Here is a 13,514-nt window from a genome sequence, read left to right as displayed (position 1 = left end):
TTTCTAGTGGTTTATTGGAGATAAGAGTCTCACGGACTCAGGCTGGCTTTGAAGACTACCATTATCTTTGAATAAAGCTGAGGTCTGTCTACCCTGGCTGTGCTCAGGGGTGACAGATTGGATGGTAGGTGGGCACTGGTGGCTCACCCCTGTAATCCTAGCTATTCAGGAGGCTGAGATCTGAGGATTGTGATTCAAAGAGAGCCGGGGCAGGAAAGTGCAGGAGACTCTTACCTTCAATGAACCACCAGAAAACTGGCAGTGGAGCTATGGCTCCAAGTGGTAGACTGCTAGCGTTGAGTATAAAAGCTCAGGGATAGAACCACCAGACCCCAAGTTCAAACCCTACAACTGGCCCAAAAAAAGATGGGATGTTGTGTGTGTGTGGAGCGCACCTCTGCCTGTCCTTCACAGCTCAAGAATTAACAAGAATGTTATTGACTCTAATTTTAATTTGTCTAGCACTCTTGTTAATGGTATCTATTTAAGATATCCATTCAAGGCCCTTGGGGTTAATTAAATGGACGATTCCAAATCCATTTCTATTAGAACCCCTTCTCTTAAATTAATATTATAGACACTGAACAGATGTCTTAATGAGACATTATAGTGAAGAAATGCAAACTAAATTAACACAAAAGCCATTGTCCAGAAAGAAAGCTATTTGGCATAATTTACAGCTTTTTGGAGGCGTGTTTCATGTTTATTTTTCAGAACCTGACGGGACCAGTTATTTGGTGACCTTCTTTAGTATCCAAAGAATGGCTAACCCAGAGTCCCACATCTGCACTCACAGGCCAGAGCGTGGAGCTGGGAGACTTCGGAACGCCATCTGGAGCCCATGGTCCTCAAACATCAGCCATTAGAGGCGACAGCTGGGGTCTTAGATGAGCAAGCACGTGGCCATCTTGGTCCCAGGCTGGCTTCAGTCAGGTCTCAGTGCAGCTCGGAGCCAGATGCTTTCTGCTTGCTCTTTGCCAATTAAAAAAAAAAAAAGTGTGTGTGTGTGCCAGTACTGGGGACCTGAACCACAGCACCACTTTCAGCTTTTTTTGCTTAAGCAGAAATCAGTCGCCTGGGGTTTCCTGTCGAGGCTGACTTTGAACTGCAATCTTCAGATCTCATCCTCCTCAGTAGCTAGGATTATAGGTATGAGCCGTAGTGCCCAGTAGCAGTGATTTCTAATTTGCAGAGTATTTATGCCTATGAGTGTATTTTATTACTGCATGATAAACAAACATTCCAGAACATCTAGAAAACAGGTAAGTCTAAAGATATAAACTAACAATCCTATGCTTCGGTCAGCCAGGGCTCGTTCTTGTGATTTCTGCCTATCTTGTCTCTCTAGGGCCGTCACCCAGAAATGTCAGGTCCTGCTTCCTTCCATGCCCCCCAGGTCCCTTGCAGGGTGGCACTGTGTGCAGAGGTCTGTAACCCGATCTCCTCAGGGAAAGCTGGGGCAGCCCGGGTATCAGGTCTCAGCTGCCTCCGAGTTCACAGGTCAATGGTTCCCTTGGCCTTGAACTTCTTGGCAGACCGCTCACTTGACCGCAGCTGGAATTTACTCCCATAAATGTAGGAAATAAAGCCATCGATTTCTACTGTGAACACACAGTTTAGTTTGGGGATCACTGGAAATAAAAACAAAGCAGGAAAAAGAGAGTAAGGAAAACCAGGCAGTAAATCCGCTTTTATGTAGAAGGTCGTTCATAAAGAATCTATATTAGACTAAGCTGGTGGAAATCAGGGAGTCCAAAGGGTTAACAAGTCCAGGGTCACCCCACCATGAGGCCAAGTGACTGGCATTTTTAGTGAAACTGAGCAGGTAGGTTGGGTTGGTAACTCATGCCTGTAATCACAGCTACTCTGGAGGCTGAGATTTGATGAATGTGGTTCAAAGCCAACCTGGGCAGGAAAGTCCATGAAACTCTTTATCTCTAATAACCAAAAAGCTGCAAGTGGAGCTGTGGCTCAAGTGATAGAGCACCAGCCCTGAGCCAAAAGCTAAGAGACAGTACCCAGGCCCCTGAGATCAAGCCCCACTAAAAGCAAACAGGTATTGCCTGTAGGGTCAGAGGTCAGCACCAAAGTCCAGAGCTTCAAGCCACAAGAACAAGTTTTCCCATATAACTTCTTTTTTTCCCTCCTCTTGGTCCAAGACCAGGTATCAAATTTGGTACCTGCTGCCACTTTCTCTCATTGGCTAGTGCTCTACCAAGCGATCCATACCTCCAATCCTTCTCTACATAACTTCTACTCTTGCTCAAGGCTCCTTAGGCTGGGGAGGGGAGGTGTCCCCTCACGTTCTGAGGCTTGCAATAACAGCACAACACTATGCAGGACATTAGAAGGAAATGTGCAGAATTAGAGAATAGGACTGAGGTGCAGTTCGGCAGTTCCAAACCCTGGCTTCCCTCCCCAGAGAACAAACCAACCAACCAATCAACCAAAAGTGTTGAAACACAAAAAAGAGCAAATCCTGCCAACTTTTGTTTGATGACCCTGGGTTTATAGACAAGGTGGCTAGGGAAATTCAGTGGGTGGGGGAGACCCAGAAAGCCAACACAAACTGGGGATGGTCTCAGAAACTCAGGAGCAAGAACTACTTTGGACTCTTGCTGACTCTTTAACTGCAGACCTCTGGCAGTGATGTTGGCAAGTGGAGGCCAAACAGGTGGGACTATGCCACAACCCCAGAAGAGCTCCCCTCCCCATGATGTATTTGCAACATGTAAATCAGCCTAAGAAGCAACTGAAGCTGGGCACGTGCGGGTGGCTCACACCTGTCATCCTAGCTACTTAGGAAGCTGAGATCCGAGGATCCTGGTTCAAAGACAGCCTGGGCAAGAAGATATGAGACTCTTAATCCAATGAACCAGTACAAGCCAGAAGTGGAGCTGCGGTTCAAGTGGCAGAGTGCCATCCTTGAGTGGAAAAAGCTAAGGGACAGTGCCCAGGCTGAGTTTAGGCCCCAGTACACACGTATGTATACACACACACACACACACACACACACACACACACACAGAAGCCACTTAAAAGATGTTTTTGCTGTGTCCTTGAATGAATTAATAGTCCTCCAACTTTGAGTCTGTGCCTTCTGATCTGAGCTTTTCTCTGCTGCCCTCAAATTTGCAATCACCATGGGCTCCAAGAGAGACCAGGTTCACAGATCGCCACTTTGTGTGGAAGGCAAACTGCCCCTCACACAAGCAGCAGTGTCTTCTTTTCACCTCAAAACAACCAAGAACTCAGGCGCCCATCTTGTTCCTGTTCTGTTCCAGTAACAAAGAAATAACTTCCCCAGAACTCTTCCAAGGACAGACTGAGCTCATGATCGACCAGGCCACACCTGTGACTTGTGGTTGTTTTAACTCTGCATGCCTTTCTCACTCTCTGCCCCCCAATTCTCCCTACTGAACCTGAAGCCAATGTGTGCACCCCTGAAAATGGCTGAAGATGAACTGAAGTGCTGACTTTCCTGGCTGCCACAGAACAAATCTCCTTTCTCTGCCCTTTACCAAGACTCTTTGACCTATGTGGGTGAAGGACTAGATCTAATGTGGACTCCTGAATTATGGGGCTTGGGGCCTTAAAAAACCAAGTTTCAGCTTGGTGCTGGTGGCTCATGCCTGTAATCCTCACTACTCAGGAGGCTGAGATCTGAGGATCAAGGTTTGAAGCCAGCCCAGGCAGGAAAATCAGTGAGACTTATCTCCAATGAACCATCCCCAAACAAGAAATGGAGCTGTGGCTCAGTGGTAGGGCAGTAGCCTTGAGCAAAAAGGGCTTAGGGACAACCCTGGCCTTGAATTCAAGCCTCACAACAGACAATAAAAAAAACAAAATACCAGTTTCATTAGCCAGCCCGCCCTGCTGTCCTTGGAGGGCCTGGGCATCAGGGAAAGGGATGAGGCAGCCTGGGGAGCCCCAGCCATGCACCTTTGAGCTGATCCTCTCTGGTGATGATCTTGAACACATGCTTCGTCTCCTGGAGGAGGATTCCGGTCAGGCCCACGTACGAGGGGCACTTGGACTTTGTCACTGCAAAGGAGAAAGGCAGAGGTGGTGATGTTTGGCCTTGGAGAAGAGCCCAGATAGTGGACACGCCACAACTGCTTCCCGTCCCTTGTCCCTTGGCAACTGCAGCTGTCCGTCTTTCCTTCCTTCCTTCCTTCCTTCCTTCCTTCCTTCCTTCCTTCCTTCCTTCCTTCCTTTCCTTTCCCTCCCTCCCTCCCTCCCTCCTTCCTTCCTGTTTTGGAACTTGAACTCAGGGCCTGGGTATTATCCTTTAGCTTTTTTTTTTCCCCTTAATGCTGGTGCTCTACCACCTGGGCTACAGCTCTACCTCTGGCTTTTTGGTGGTTCACTGGAGAGAAGAGTCTCATGGACTTTCCTGCATGGGCTGGCTCTGAACTGCGATCCTCAGATCTCAGCCTCCCGAGGAGCTAGGATGACAGTGTGATCACCGGCGTCCAGCTTTGCTGTTCTTATGAGGTGTGTGTGTGTGTGGGGGGGGGGGGGGGGGGTGTCACATGCCCATCCAGCATCATCAAGGCCCAAATTTGGTTGCTTGGCTAGAGTCAAAATGTCACAGGTTCTAGATAAAAAAAACCAAAACAACAAAACACCTGCCTGCTGGGGAGTGGTGGCTCACTCCTGTCCTCCTAGCTGCTCAGCAGACTGAGACCTGAGCATCGCACTTCCCAGCCAGGAAACTGGGCAGGAAAGTCTGTGAGACTCTGATCTCCAGTGAGCCACCAAAAAGCTGGAAGTGGAGATGTGGCTTGAGTGGAAGAGCAGTAGCCTGGAGCAAGAAAGCAAAGAAACTGCGCCCAGGCCCTGGGTTCAAGCCCCAGGACCGGCAATAAAATAAAATCAATGGCCACAGCCGTCTCTGCCCTTGAGGCTGGGATCTGGAGCACCCTGCAGGGAGCTCACAGGGTACAGGGAGATGTCCACGCTGCAACCTAGTAGTGAATGATTGTTTCCAGGTGACCAAAGCTCTGAACCAATTACCTGAAATGACAGCGCCATGAAGATCTGCCTTGAGTAGCTTGGCCTGAATCATCTGTGGCTGCCTGAGAAGCAGAGAGAAAGCCTGAACTTACACTCCAGTGAGGAGGTACTGGCCGGCCCATGCTCCAGCCACACACTGCACACACAGCCAGTTTCTCAGGCTGCATTCACAATGACCCCATCTCTACTATAAGGCTCAGAAATGCAACTCACGTATCTGGCCTCAGACCATTGCACAGGTCCCGGATGTACTGTTTCCAGAGCTCATGCAGAGGGAGAAAAAGGTTGTACCTGTGAGAAGTCAGACAGGGCAGAAGGTTAAACAGGAGCATGGGGTCTACCTGAGGAACGGCGGTCTGGGGGACACTGGGTGGGGAGGAAGTCTGAATAAAACTGTGAACACCTTCATCTCCTGAACCTCGACTGCCCCCATTGCTACAAATGTTGAGAGGTTGAGATTCTGCTCTCCAGAAGAGTTAGCAGTGACTCCTCTCTGCCCGCCACTCTTTTCCATTGTCTTAGATGCAGTCCTGATGGCTAGAGTGCAGGCAGCCATCTGGGTCCATGAGGAAAAGCTCTAAAGGTGATGTGGCCATGGGCACTGCCTCCCAGCCCAGGTGCTGGTCATGTGGAATGGTTTCAAGAGAGAAATGAGTCTTAATCTTGCTTAAGTCATTAGTATGAGACTTTTTAAAATATTTTTTGATGCCAATCTTGGGGCTTGAACTCAGGGCCTGGGCACTGTCCATTAGCTTTTTCCCTCAAGGCTAGTGCTGTGCCACTTGAGCCACGGCTCCACTTCTGGCTTTTTGGTGGTTCACTGGAGGTGAGAGTCTCACAGACTTTCCTGACTAGGTGGCTTCAAGCAGCGATCCTCAGATCTCAGCCCAGTGAATAGCCAGGATTACAGACACGAGCCATTGACAGGCACCCACTTTGTCCCTGGTGGGAGCCCAACACTGAGTAGTCCATGGCATTAGGCCAAGCCCAGCAGAATTGGTGAAGGACGGCTGCCCCCTTGTGGCTGATGGAGGAGAGGGGCTGTGGGCTTCAGCAGGCGGGAGGGTCAGGAGAGGAGAGCCTACCTTTGCTGCTCTGGTTTGATATCAAACAGCCGCAGGCTCCGCCTCTGCCGGGCAGAGAGGCCTTTCGATCTCTTCTTCTTCTCCCTTTGCTTCCGGCGAGTGAAATATTCCAGGACCACAGCCTTGCGCTGCAGCTGGTCCTCACAGAGCTGCTGCCTCATGTGGGGGACACTCCGCTTCAGGAAGGCCTTTACAAAGGCCTCTGCCCGCTGTGCTCCTAGCTGCTGTAAGGGGACATGGTGGGGTACTTATGGCTTCCCCACTCCTGAAAGCCAGTGCCTTTGCGGACCTGTCATCTACTCAGCAAGGCTCACCAGTTTTCCTGCTGCCAAGCCGGGAACTGTAACTCACACCTGACATCCTAGCTACTCAGGAGGCTGAGATCTGAGGATCATGATTCAAAGCCAGGAAAGTCCATGAGACTCCTTTTTTAATTTTTTGGCCAGTTGTGGGGATTGAACTTAGGGCCTGGATGTATCCCTGAACTTCTTTGCTCTACCACTTTGAGCCACAGCTCCAGGTCTAGTTTTCTGGTGGTTCACTGGAGATAAGAGTCTCACAGACTTTCCTGCCTGGGCTGGCTTTGAACTGCGATCCTTAGATCTCAGCCTTCTGAGTAGCTAGGATTACAGGTGTGAGTCACCAGCACCTGGCCCAGGAGACTCATATCTCTAATGAGCCAGCAAGTAAGTGGAAAGTGGAGGTGTGGCTCAAGTGGTGGAATGCCAATCTTGAATGAAAAAGCCAAGCAAGAGCAGGAGGCCTTAGTTCAAGCCCCACTATGGGCACAAAAGAAGCATGACACGGCAGTGTCAAGTTAATCTGAAGGAACATAGGCCTTAGGGACTTCGGGGTCATTCTGGAAAAACTCCAAGTGTTTCTAGTTTTATTTTGTCTGTGTGTGTGTGTGTGTGTGTTTAAATCGGTTGTGGGGCTTGAACTCAGGGCCTGGGCATTGTCCCTGAACTTTTTTGCTCAAGACTAGCACTCTACCATTTTGAGCCACAGCTCCATTTCCAGTTTTCTGGTGGTTCACTGGTGATAACCATGATCCTCAAATATTAGCTTCCTGAGTTACTAGGATTACAGATTTGAGCCTTTTTTTTTTTTTTTCCTGATCCTTGGGCTTGAACTCGGCCTGTCCCTGAGCTTTTTTTTTCTCTTAAGGTTAGTGCTCTACCACTTGAACCACAGCTCCACAAGCACCACAATTCCTTTAGATGCTAAAGAAAAAGGAATTCCTTCCCATCATTATCGATGCAGGAAGACAATTAGATTCTTTTAAGTAGTTGTGATTTTTCTTTCATGGAGAGGCAAAATGAAGATACATTGGTCTTTCAAAAATTTCTCATTTGGGCTGGGAAGGTGACTCAGGGGTAGAGTGTTTGCCTCGCGTGCATGAAGCCCTGGGTTCCATTCCTCAGCACCACATAAGCAGAAAAAGCCAGAAGTGGTGCTGTGGCTCAAGTGGTAGGGCACTAGCCTTGAGCTGAAGAACTGAGGGACAGCGCCCAGTCCCAGAGTTCAGGCCCCACAACCGACACACACACACAAAAATCTCTTTTCTCCCCTTCCCTCCCATTACTGGGCTTAGACTCAGGGTCTCATGCTCACCCTTAGTTTTTTCACTCAAGGCTAGACTTTCCTGCCTGGACTGACTTTGAACCAGGAGCTCTAGATTCGGTTTCCTGAGTAACTAGGATGACAGGTATGATTTACTATAATCTTCTCAGATCTTGTTTGCAAGGCTACAATGTGATGTGAGCCACAGGAGGACCTCTGCCCAAGGGACAAAGTACAGTCCACTGACAGAAATGTGTGTGTGTGTGTGTATGTGTGTGTGCTACTATTGGGTCTTGACTTCAGAGCCTTAATACCAGCACCAGAGTTTTTTCTGCTCAAGGGTAATACTCTATCACTTGAGTCACAGCTCTGCTTCTAGCTTTTTGGTGGTTTGCTGGAGATTAAGACTCTTAAGGACTTTCCTACCCTGCCTGGCTTTGAACCATGATCCTCAGATCTCAGCTTCCTAAATAGCTAGGTTTACAGGAATGAATACAAGTACCCAGCTTGCACTGAGAGACTTTGACTGGGGGTCTTCCTCACAAAGCAAGGGGGCATCGTGTTCATCAGGTTTAAGATGAATACAGTCTGGTGTTCCCTTACCATGGAAGGCCAAGTTCATCAGAGCTGACTTTGGCACAATAGGACAGGAAGCTGGCAAGGGGAAGAAAGCCAGCCCACTTGAACTGGGCGGAGCTAAGCTATCTATAAGAAAGATGAGGAAACGACCTGGGAAAGGGCAGATAAACCAGTACTAGAGGCTTGCACAACACCAAGTCACACTGGCATCACCTGTGTTGTTCATACACCTCCTGCCCAGAACTGTACCTGCACATCATATTTTTCAGCCTCTTCCTGAGAAAGGGCATGGTAGATCATACCTGGAATGTTAAAAGAAAAAAAATACAATCATTTCCTGTTGGGCATAGGCATGGCATTCAAGGGTTTTCTAGTCATAAAGGCAGCTACATTCAGAGATTCAGTGTAAAAAAAAAAAAAAGGTTGAGAATTAGGCTACTATGAAGTGTAAAACTTCAGCTAGGTGCTGGTTGGCTCACACATATAATCTTAAGCTACTCAGGAGGCTGAGATCTGAGGATCACAGCGCAAAGCCAGCCCAAACAAGAAGTCTATGAGTCTTATCTCCAATTAATCGCTAAAAAGCTGGAAGTGGACATGTGGCTCAGAGTGCTATCCTTGAGTTGAAAAAGCTCAGAGACAGTGCCCAGGCCCTAGTTCAAGCTCCAGGCCCTGTGCTCAAGTCCCAGGTGTGTGTGTGTGTATGTGTGCACGTGTGTGCACACCCACAGGCAGCCATAGAGAGCCTTGAGCCATAAAGCTAAGAGAGTGGCCAGATTCCGAGTTCAAGTTCAGCATTAACAGAAAAACAATAAAAAAGGAAACAACAAAAAGTTTTCCACATTTTAGTATCCATAAAATTGGAAGAGAGCAGTGTGCCCATGGTTCACGCCTGTAATCCTAACTACTCAGGAAGCTAAGATCTAAGGGTCATGGTTTAAAACAGTCCAGGAAGGAAAAGTCTGTGAGACTTAGCTCCAACTAACCACCAGGAAACCAGAAGAGGCACTGTGACTCAAATGGTAGAACGCTTGCCTTGAGCTGAAGAGCTGAAGGACAGTGCCCAGGTCCAGAAATCAAGCCCAACCAAAAAATAAAAAATAAAAAAATTGGAAGATATATAACCGAACTTGTTAAAATACAGTAATTTTCCTTTAGACTCTAAATATAAACAATCAGATGTCAAGAACTCTATAAACCAGAATTCTATACTGTTTTTCTTTTTAGGTTCTGAAGGAAAGAATCATGGTGGTGGTTTTAACGAGAGCATATGTCTATGAGTAGAGGAAGAATGGGGACAAAGGCCTAGTTTAAAGGCCAGTGATAAGAAATTTTAGCTCACAAGTCAGTCTATAAATGTCATTCCTGTTTGCTTGTGCTGGTAATAATCCCTAGTGTTTATCTGATCACACAAAGCAACGTGATTACAAGTTTTATGTACAAGATCTAGCTGTCTCCCAAATGCAAGATGAGGCCTCCAATTGGAGAGAAAATGAGCTGAGCTCATGCCTGTAATCCTAGCTACTCAGGAGGGTGAGATCTGAGGACTACAATTTGAAGCCAGCCCAGGTAGGGAAGTCCATGAGAGGCTCATCTCCAATTAACCAGCAAAAAGCTAGAAGTGAGCTGTGGCTAAAGTGGTAGAGCATCAGAGTCGAGTGAAAAAGTTCAGGGACAAGCACAGAGGTTCAAGCCCCAAATTAGGCACAAACATTTTTTGAGGAAAAAAAAAAAAAAAGAGCCTAGGATCTCAGGGGCTGTGTCAGATGCCTAGGTTGGAGTGGGAGATTTTGCTGCAACATTACACATATAATGGTTGTTGAACGCTTATTGCTTGCCAGGCCAGTTGGTTAAAATCTACATTAGGTATTTTAAAAAATCTCATTACATTTTCTATACAATCCTTCAGATTAGGCTGGAGTTCAGATGTGCTGAGATGCTAGATCACAGGGTAATCTACCCATTTTTACAGATCCTACACTCCCTTGCTTACCATAGCTGGGCTGCTAGCTTCCCTGAAAGTCTAAGCAGGACTGACATCAGAAGCAAGGGTGGAGAGCCGGGAGGTTGAGGGATGCAGGCAAAGCCTTGAACGCCCCTTCTCCAGCACCAATGAGCAGACCAGGGGAAAGCACTTCAGCAGACATCTCTGCCCATCTGAGAGACTGAGCCAGGTTAAACTGCACTCCGGACCTGTTTCTTTCCTTTTTTCGGGTGTGTGTGGTGTGGTGTGATGTGGTGTGCCAGTTCTGGGACTTGAACTCAGGGCCCTGTCCCTGTCCCTCAGCTTTCCACTCAAGGTTTGTTCTCTACCACAGCTCCACTTCTGGCTTTTTTGGTGGCTCCTTAGAGATGAGTCCTACAGATTTTTCCTGCCCGGGCTGGTTTCGAACCCCGATCCTCAGATCTCAGCCTTCTGCGTGTCTAGTTGGACAGGCGTGAGCCACCCGTGCCTGGATGGACCTGATTCTTTTTTGTTGTTGTTGGTCGTGGGCCGTGAACTCTGGGCCTGGGCGCTGTCCCTCAGCTCTTCAGCTCAAGGCTAGCGCTCTACCACTTGAGCCACAGCGCCACTTCTGGCTTTTTTCTTTTTGCTTATGTGGTGCTGAGGAATCGAACCCAGGGCCTCACGCATGCAAGGCAAGCGCTCTACCACTGAGCCACCTTCCCAGCCCCGTGGGCCTGGTTCTTTCTGTGAGGTGGGGCAGTCGGGTGGACCCAGCAGCTCCAGGCAGCCGCGATCCCCCTCATCCGACCGCACTGCGACCCGCGCCGGTATTTTCCCTCCGATCCCGGCCCCGCTGCGCGGCCTCGAGCCTCCCGCTTACTCTTCATGGTTGGGCCACTTCCGGCGCGCTCGGATGACGTCGGCCGCTGGCGTCGCTCTCTTTCCTTCGTTCAGCAGTTCTCAGCCCCCAGAAATCTGTTTTCACAATTGCCGCTGGAGAAGGTCCTGGAGCCCACGGCCGCGTCGCTCACAAGCGCACCCACCAGGGCGGCCTCGATGCCGGGGACGCGCGGCGCTCGCAGTCGGCGCCGCTCGTGACGTCACTGCCCGGCGTCGGCCCGCCGCGGGGCGCGTGCGCCCTGGAGCCTACGCCTGTGGCGTCGTTCACGGCTCTCCTCCCGAGTCTCTCGTAGGCCCAGCCGGAGAGCTGGGATGTCTTAGGTTGTCGGGGGGAGCCTGGAGTGCTGGCGAAGGCCCGGGTGTAACCAGGCGAGCCGACTCGGAGCGCGCACGGTGGGGGGGGGGGGGGGTCGGGCGCGGGAGGGACCGAGGCGGGCGGGGCGGCCCGGGCTGTGCAGCTGACGGCGGCGGCCGGGCCCGCGCGTCCCTCCGCTTGCGCTTCGTCCAGGTCGCTGCTGCTGCGGGCCGCGGTCAGGGCTGCGCTCCCGGCTCTGCAGGTCCCGGCTCTGCAGGTCCCGGCTCTGCAGCCCGGCGCCTGCAAACCTACAACCTCGGATCACGGTTCGAAGCCAGCCCAGGGCAGGAAATCCCATGAACCTTTTTTTTTTTTTTTTAATCTCTAGTTAACCACCAAATCCCGAGGTGGAGTTTTGGCCCAAGTGGTAGTGAACTCAAGGCGCAGGACCGGCACACCAACTAGTAGTGATAAGTAATGAAGACTAGGCAACAAAAATGAACATAATAGTTACTTTCTACAGCCTTCAAGAACAACCTTATCCCTTTAAAGCGATGGGAAAGGCCAACTCACAAAATTAGTGACTAGCAGAAACTGTGTGTGTGTGTCTGTGTCTGTGTGTATGTGTGTGTTTGCCGGTCCTGGAGCTTGAACTCAGGGCCTGGGCACTGCCCCTTGAGGTGACCCCCCCCCCCCCATCAGAAGTAGGGCACCCGAGCAGGAAGTCCTTCCTCCTGCTGTCTAGCCACACTCCCTCTTGGTGTAGGGAACTCATTCTCTCCCCTGAGCCCTCCTCCCTTGGGAGAGAAGCTCCCAAGTGTACCCCAAATAATGTTATCCATCATTTTCCCTTTGAACTGCCGACAAAGGACTCGGAGAAAATTAAGGAGTTAGGTTAAGGGTGGTAAATAAAAGTGAAACTCAGAAAGAGCCAGGAAACCTGGAGGGTAGTGTGATCTAGAAGATAAGTAAGAAGTTCGGAATGTATTGTGATAAAGGTCAGCTAGACCCTTATCAGGAATGAGACAAAGGGGAAGTCTGGAAATGTAACTTTTGCTTCTATGATGTATTGCTTTGTTGATCGTAATTGTTATTTGTAATCACTAACTGCTAGCTCTGCTTCTGTAAGCCTGCTTGCTATAACGTACCCTGCCACCTGTGAGTAACCTGCCTGCCCCTTTAAAACCCTGCCGGCTAGAGAGCTTGGTGGCTGGTCTTCACTGTCTTAGTATACTGATGGTCAGACGCTGCAGCAGCTAATAAAGGTTCCTAGGCTTATTGACTAAGTGTTGGTGACTCCTTTAGCCGACTGTGGGTTCGAGTCCCACCGACCTAGGGAAGTTGGCATACTTCATCCCTGAGCTCTTTTTGCTCAAGTCTAGTTAGCCACAACACCACTTCTGGCTTTTTTGGTAGTTAATTGGGAGATAGGATTTTCCTGCCCAATCTGCCTTCGAACTGTGATCCTCAGATCTCAGCCTCCTGAGTAGCTAGAATAACAAAAGTGAGCCACTGGCCCTTAGCAGCTTTAGTATTGTTGTTGTTGTTGTTATTATTATTAATTGTGTAGTTGTACAAAGGGGTTCTGTAAGCATTATTCCCACTTTTGGTCCTCAGCTCCACCCAGGCCTGAGCTCCTCCCAGCCTGGAGTTCCTGCCATACAGCTGGCCCCTCCCTCTCTCCCACCAGACCCACCTGAGCCCCCAACTACCTCACTTCCTGCCCCAGTCCCTCCTGCTACCTGGATAGGGATGGGTGCCATGTGTTCCCTCTCCAGGGGACATATGGCTCCTCTAATAAACCTTGTAATAATCTTTCTCCTGTGCCTGCCAGCCTCTGCATGTTCCCCTGGGATGGATGTGAGGGATCCTTGTGGGGCTTGAACTCTGGGCCTGGGCACTGTCCCTTAGCTCTTCAGCTCAAGGCTAACACCCTACCACTTGAGCTACAGCGCTACTTTGGTTTTCTGGTGGTTTATTGGAGAGAAAAGTCTCACGGACTTTCCTGCCCAGGCTGTCTATGAACTGTGATCCTCAGATCTCAGCCTCCTTAGTAGCTAGGATTACAGGCATGAGCAACGCACCCGGCTTAGAAAGCATCTTGAGCACCGTTATCCATCCTTTG

General features: G+C 49.6%; 2 protein-coding genes across 5 annotated transcripts in view; both read right to left on the bottom strand.

Annotated features, from left to right (window-relative positions):
• Window positions 1-438: 438 nt before the first annotated feature.
• Window positions 439-11,274, bottom strand: Pop4 (POP4 homolog, ribonuclease P/MRP subunit). Of its 4 annotated transcripts, none has more exons than XM_042668096.1 (7): window positions 11,075-11,274; window positions 8,496-8,548; window positions 6,105-6,331; window positions 5,233-5,310; window positions 5,020-5,081; window positions 3,943-4,044; window positions 439-1,631 (listed from the first exon to the last, which is right to left on the bottom strand). In XM_042668096.1, exons 1-7 carry the CDS (start codon window positions 11,079-11,081, stop codon window positions 1,495-1,497), a joined length of 666 nt encoding a protein of 221 aa, XP_042524030.1. In that variant the 5' UTR covers window positions 11,082-11,274; the 3' UTR covers window positions 439-1,494. The 4 variants fall into 4 exon arrangements, with proteins under 4 accessions (XP_042524030.1, XP_042524032.1, XP_042524033.1 ...); XM_042668098.1 differs by having other exon boundaries at window positions 6,105-6,328; XM_042668099.1 differs by having other exon boundaries at window positions 6,105-6,325.
• The window catches only part of Vstm2b (V-set and transmembrane domain containing 2B), a 38,203-nt gene continuing 35,910 nt past the window's right edge, over window positions 11,222-13,514 (bottom strand). Inside the window, exon 6 of the mRNA XM_042667758.1 lies at window positions 11,222-11,645. Within this exon, the coding sequence (XP_042523692.1) occupies window positions 11,222-11,645 (424 nt within the window). The remainder of the gene's footprint in view (window positions 11,646-13,514) is intronic.

This window comes from Dipodomys spectabilis, unplaced genomic scaffold (genome assembly GCF_019054845.1).
Source record: "Dipodomys spectabilis isolate Male_0828 unplaced genomic scaffold, ASM1905484v1 ptg000422l, whole genome shotgun sequence".
NCBI classification, from domain to species: Eukaryota; Metazoa; Chordata; class Mammalia; order Rodentia; family Heteromyidae; genus Dipodomys; species Dipodomys spectabilis.
Note: the sequence above shows the minus strand (reverse complement) of the source record. Positions and strands in the feature narration are given on the sequence as shown.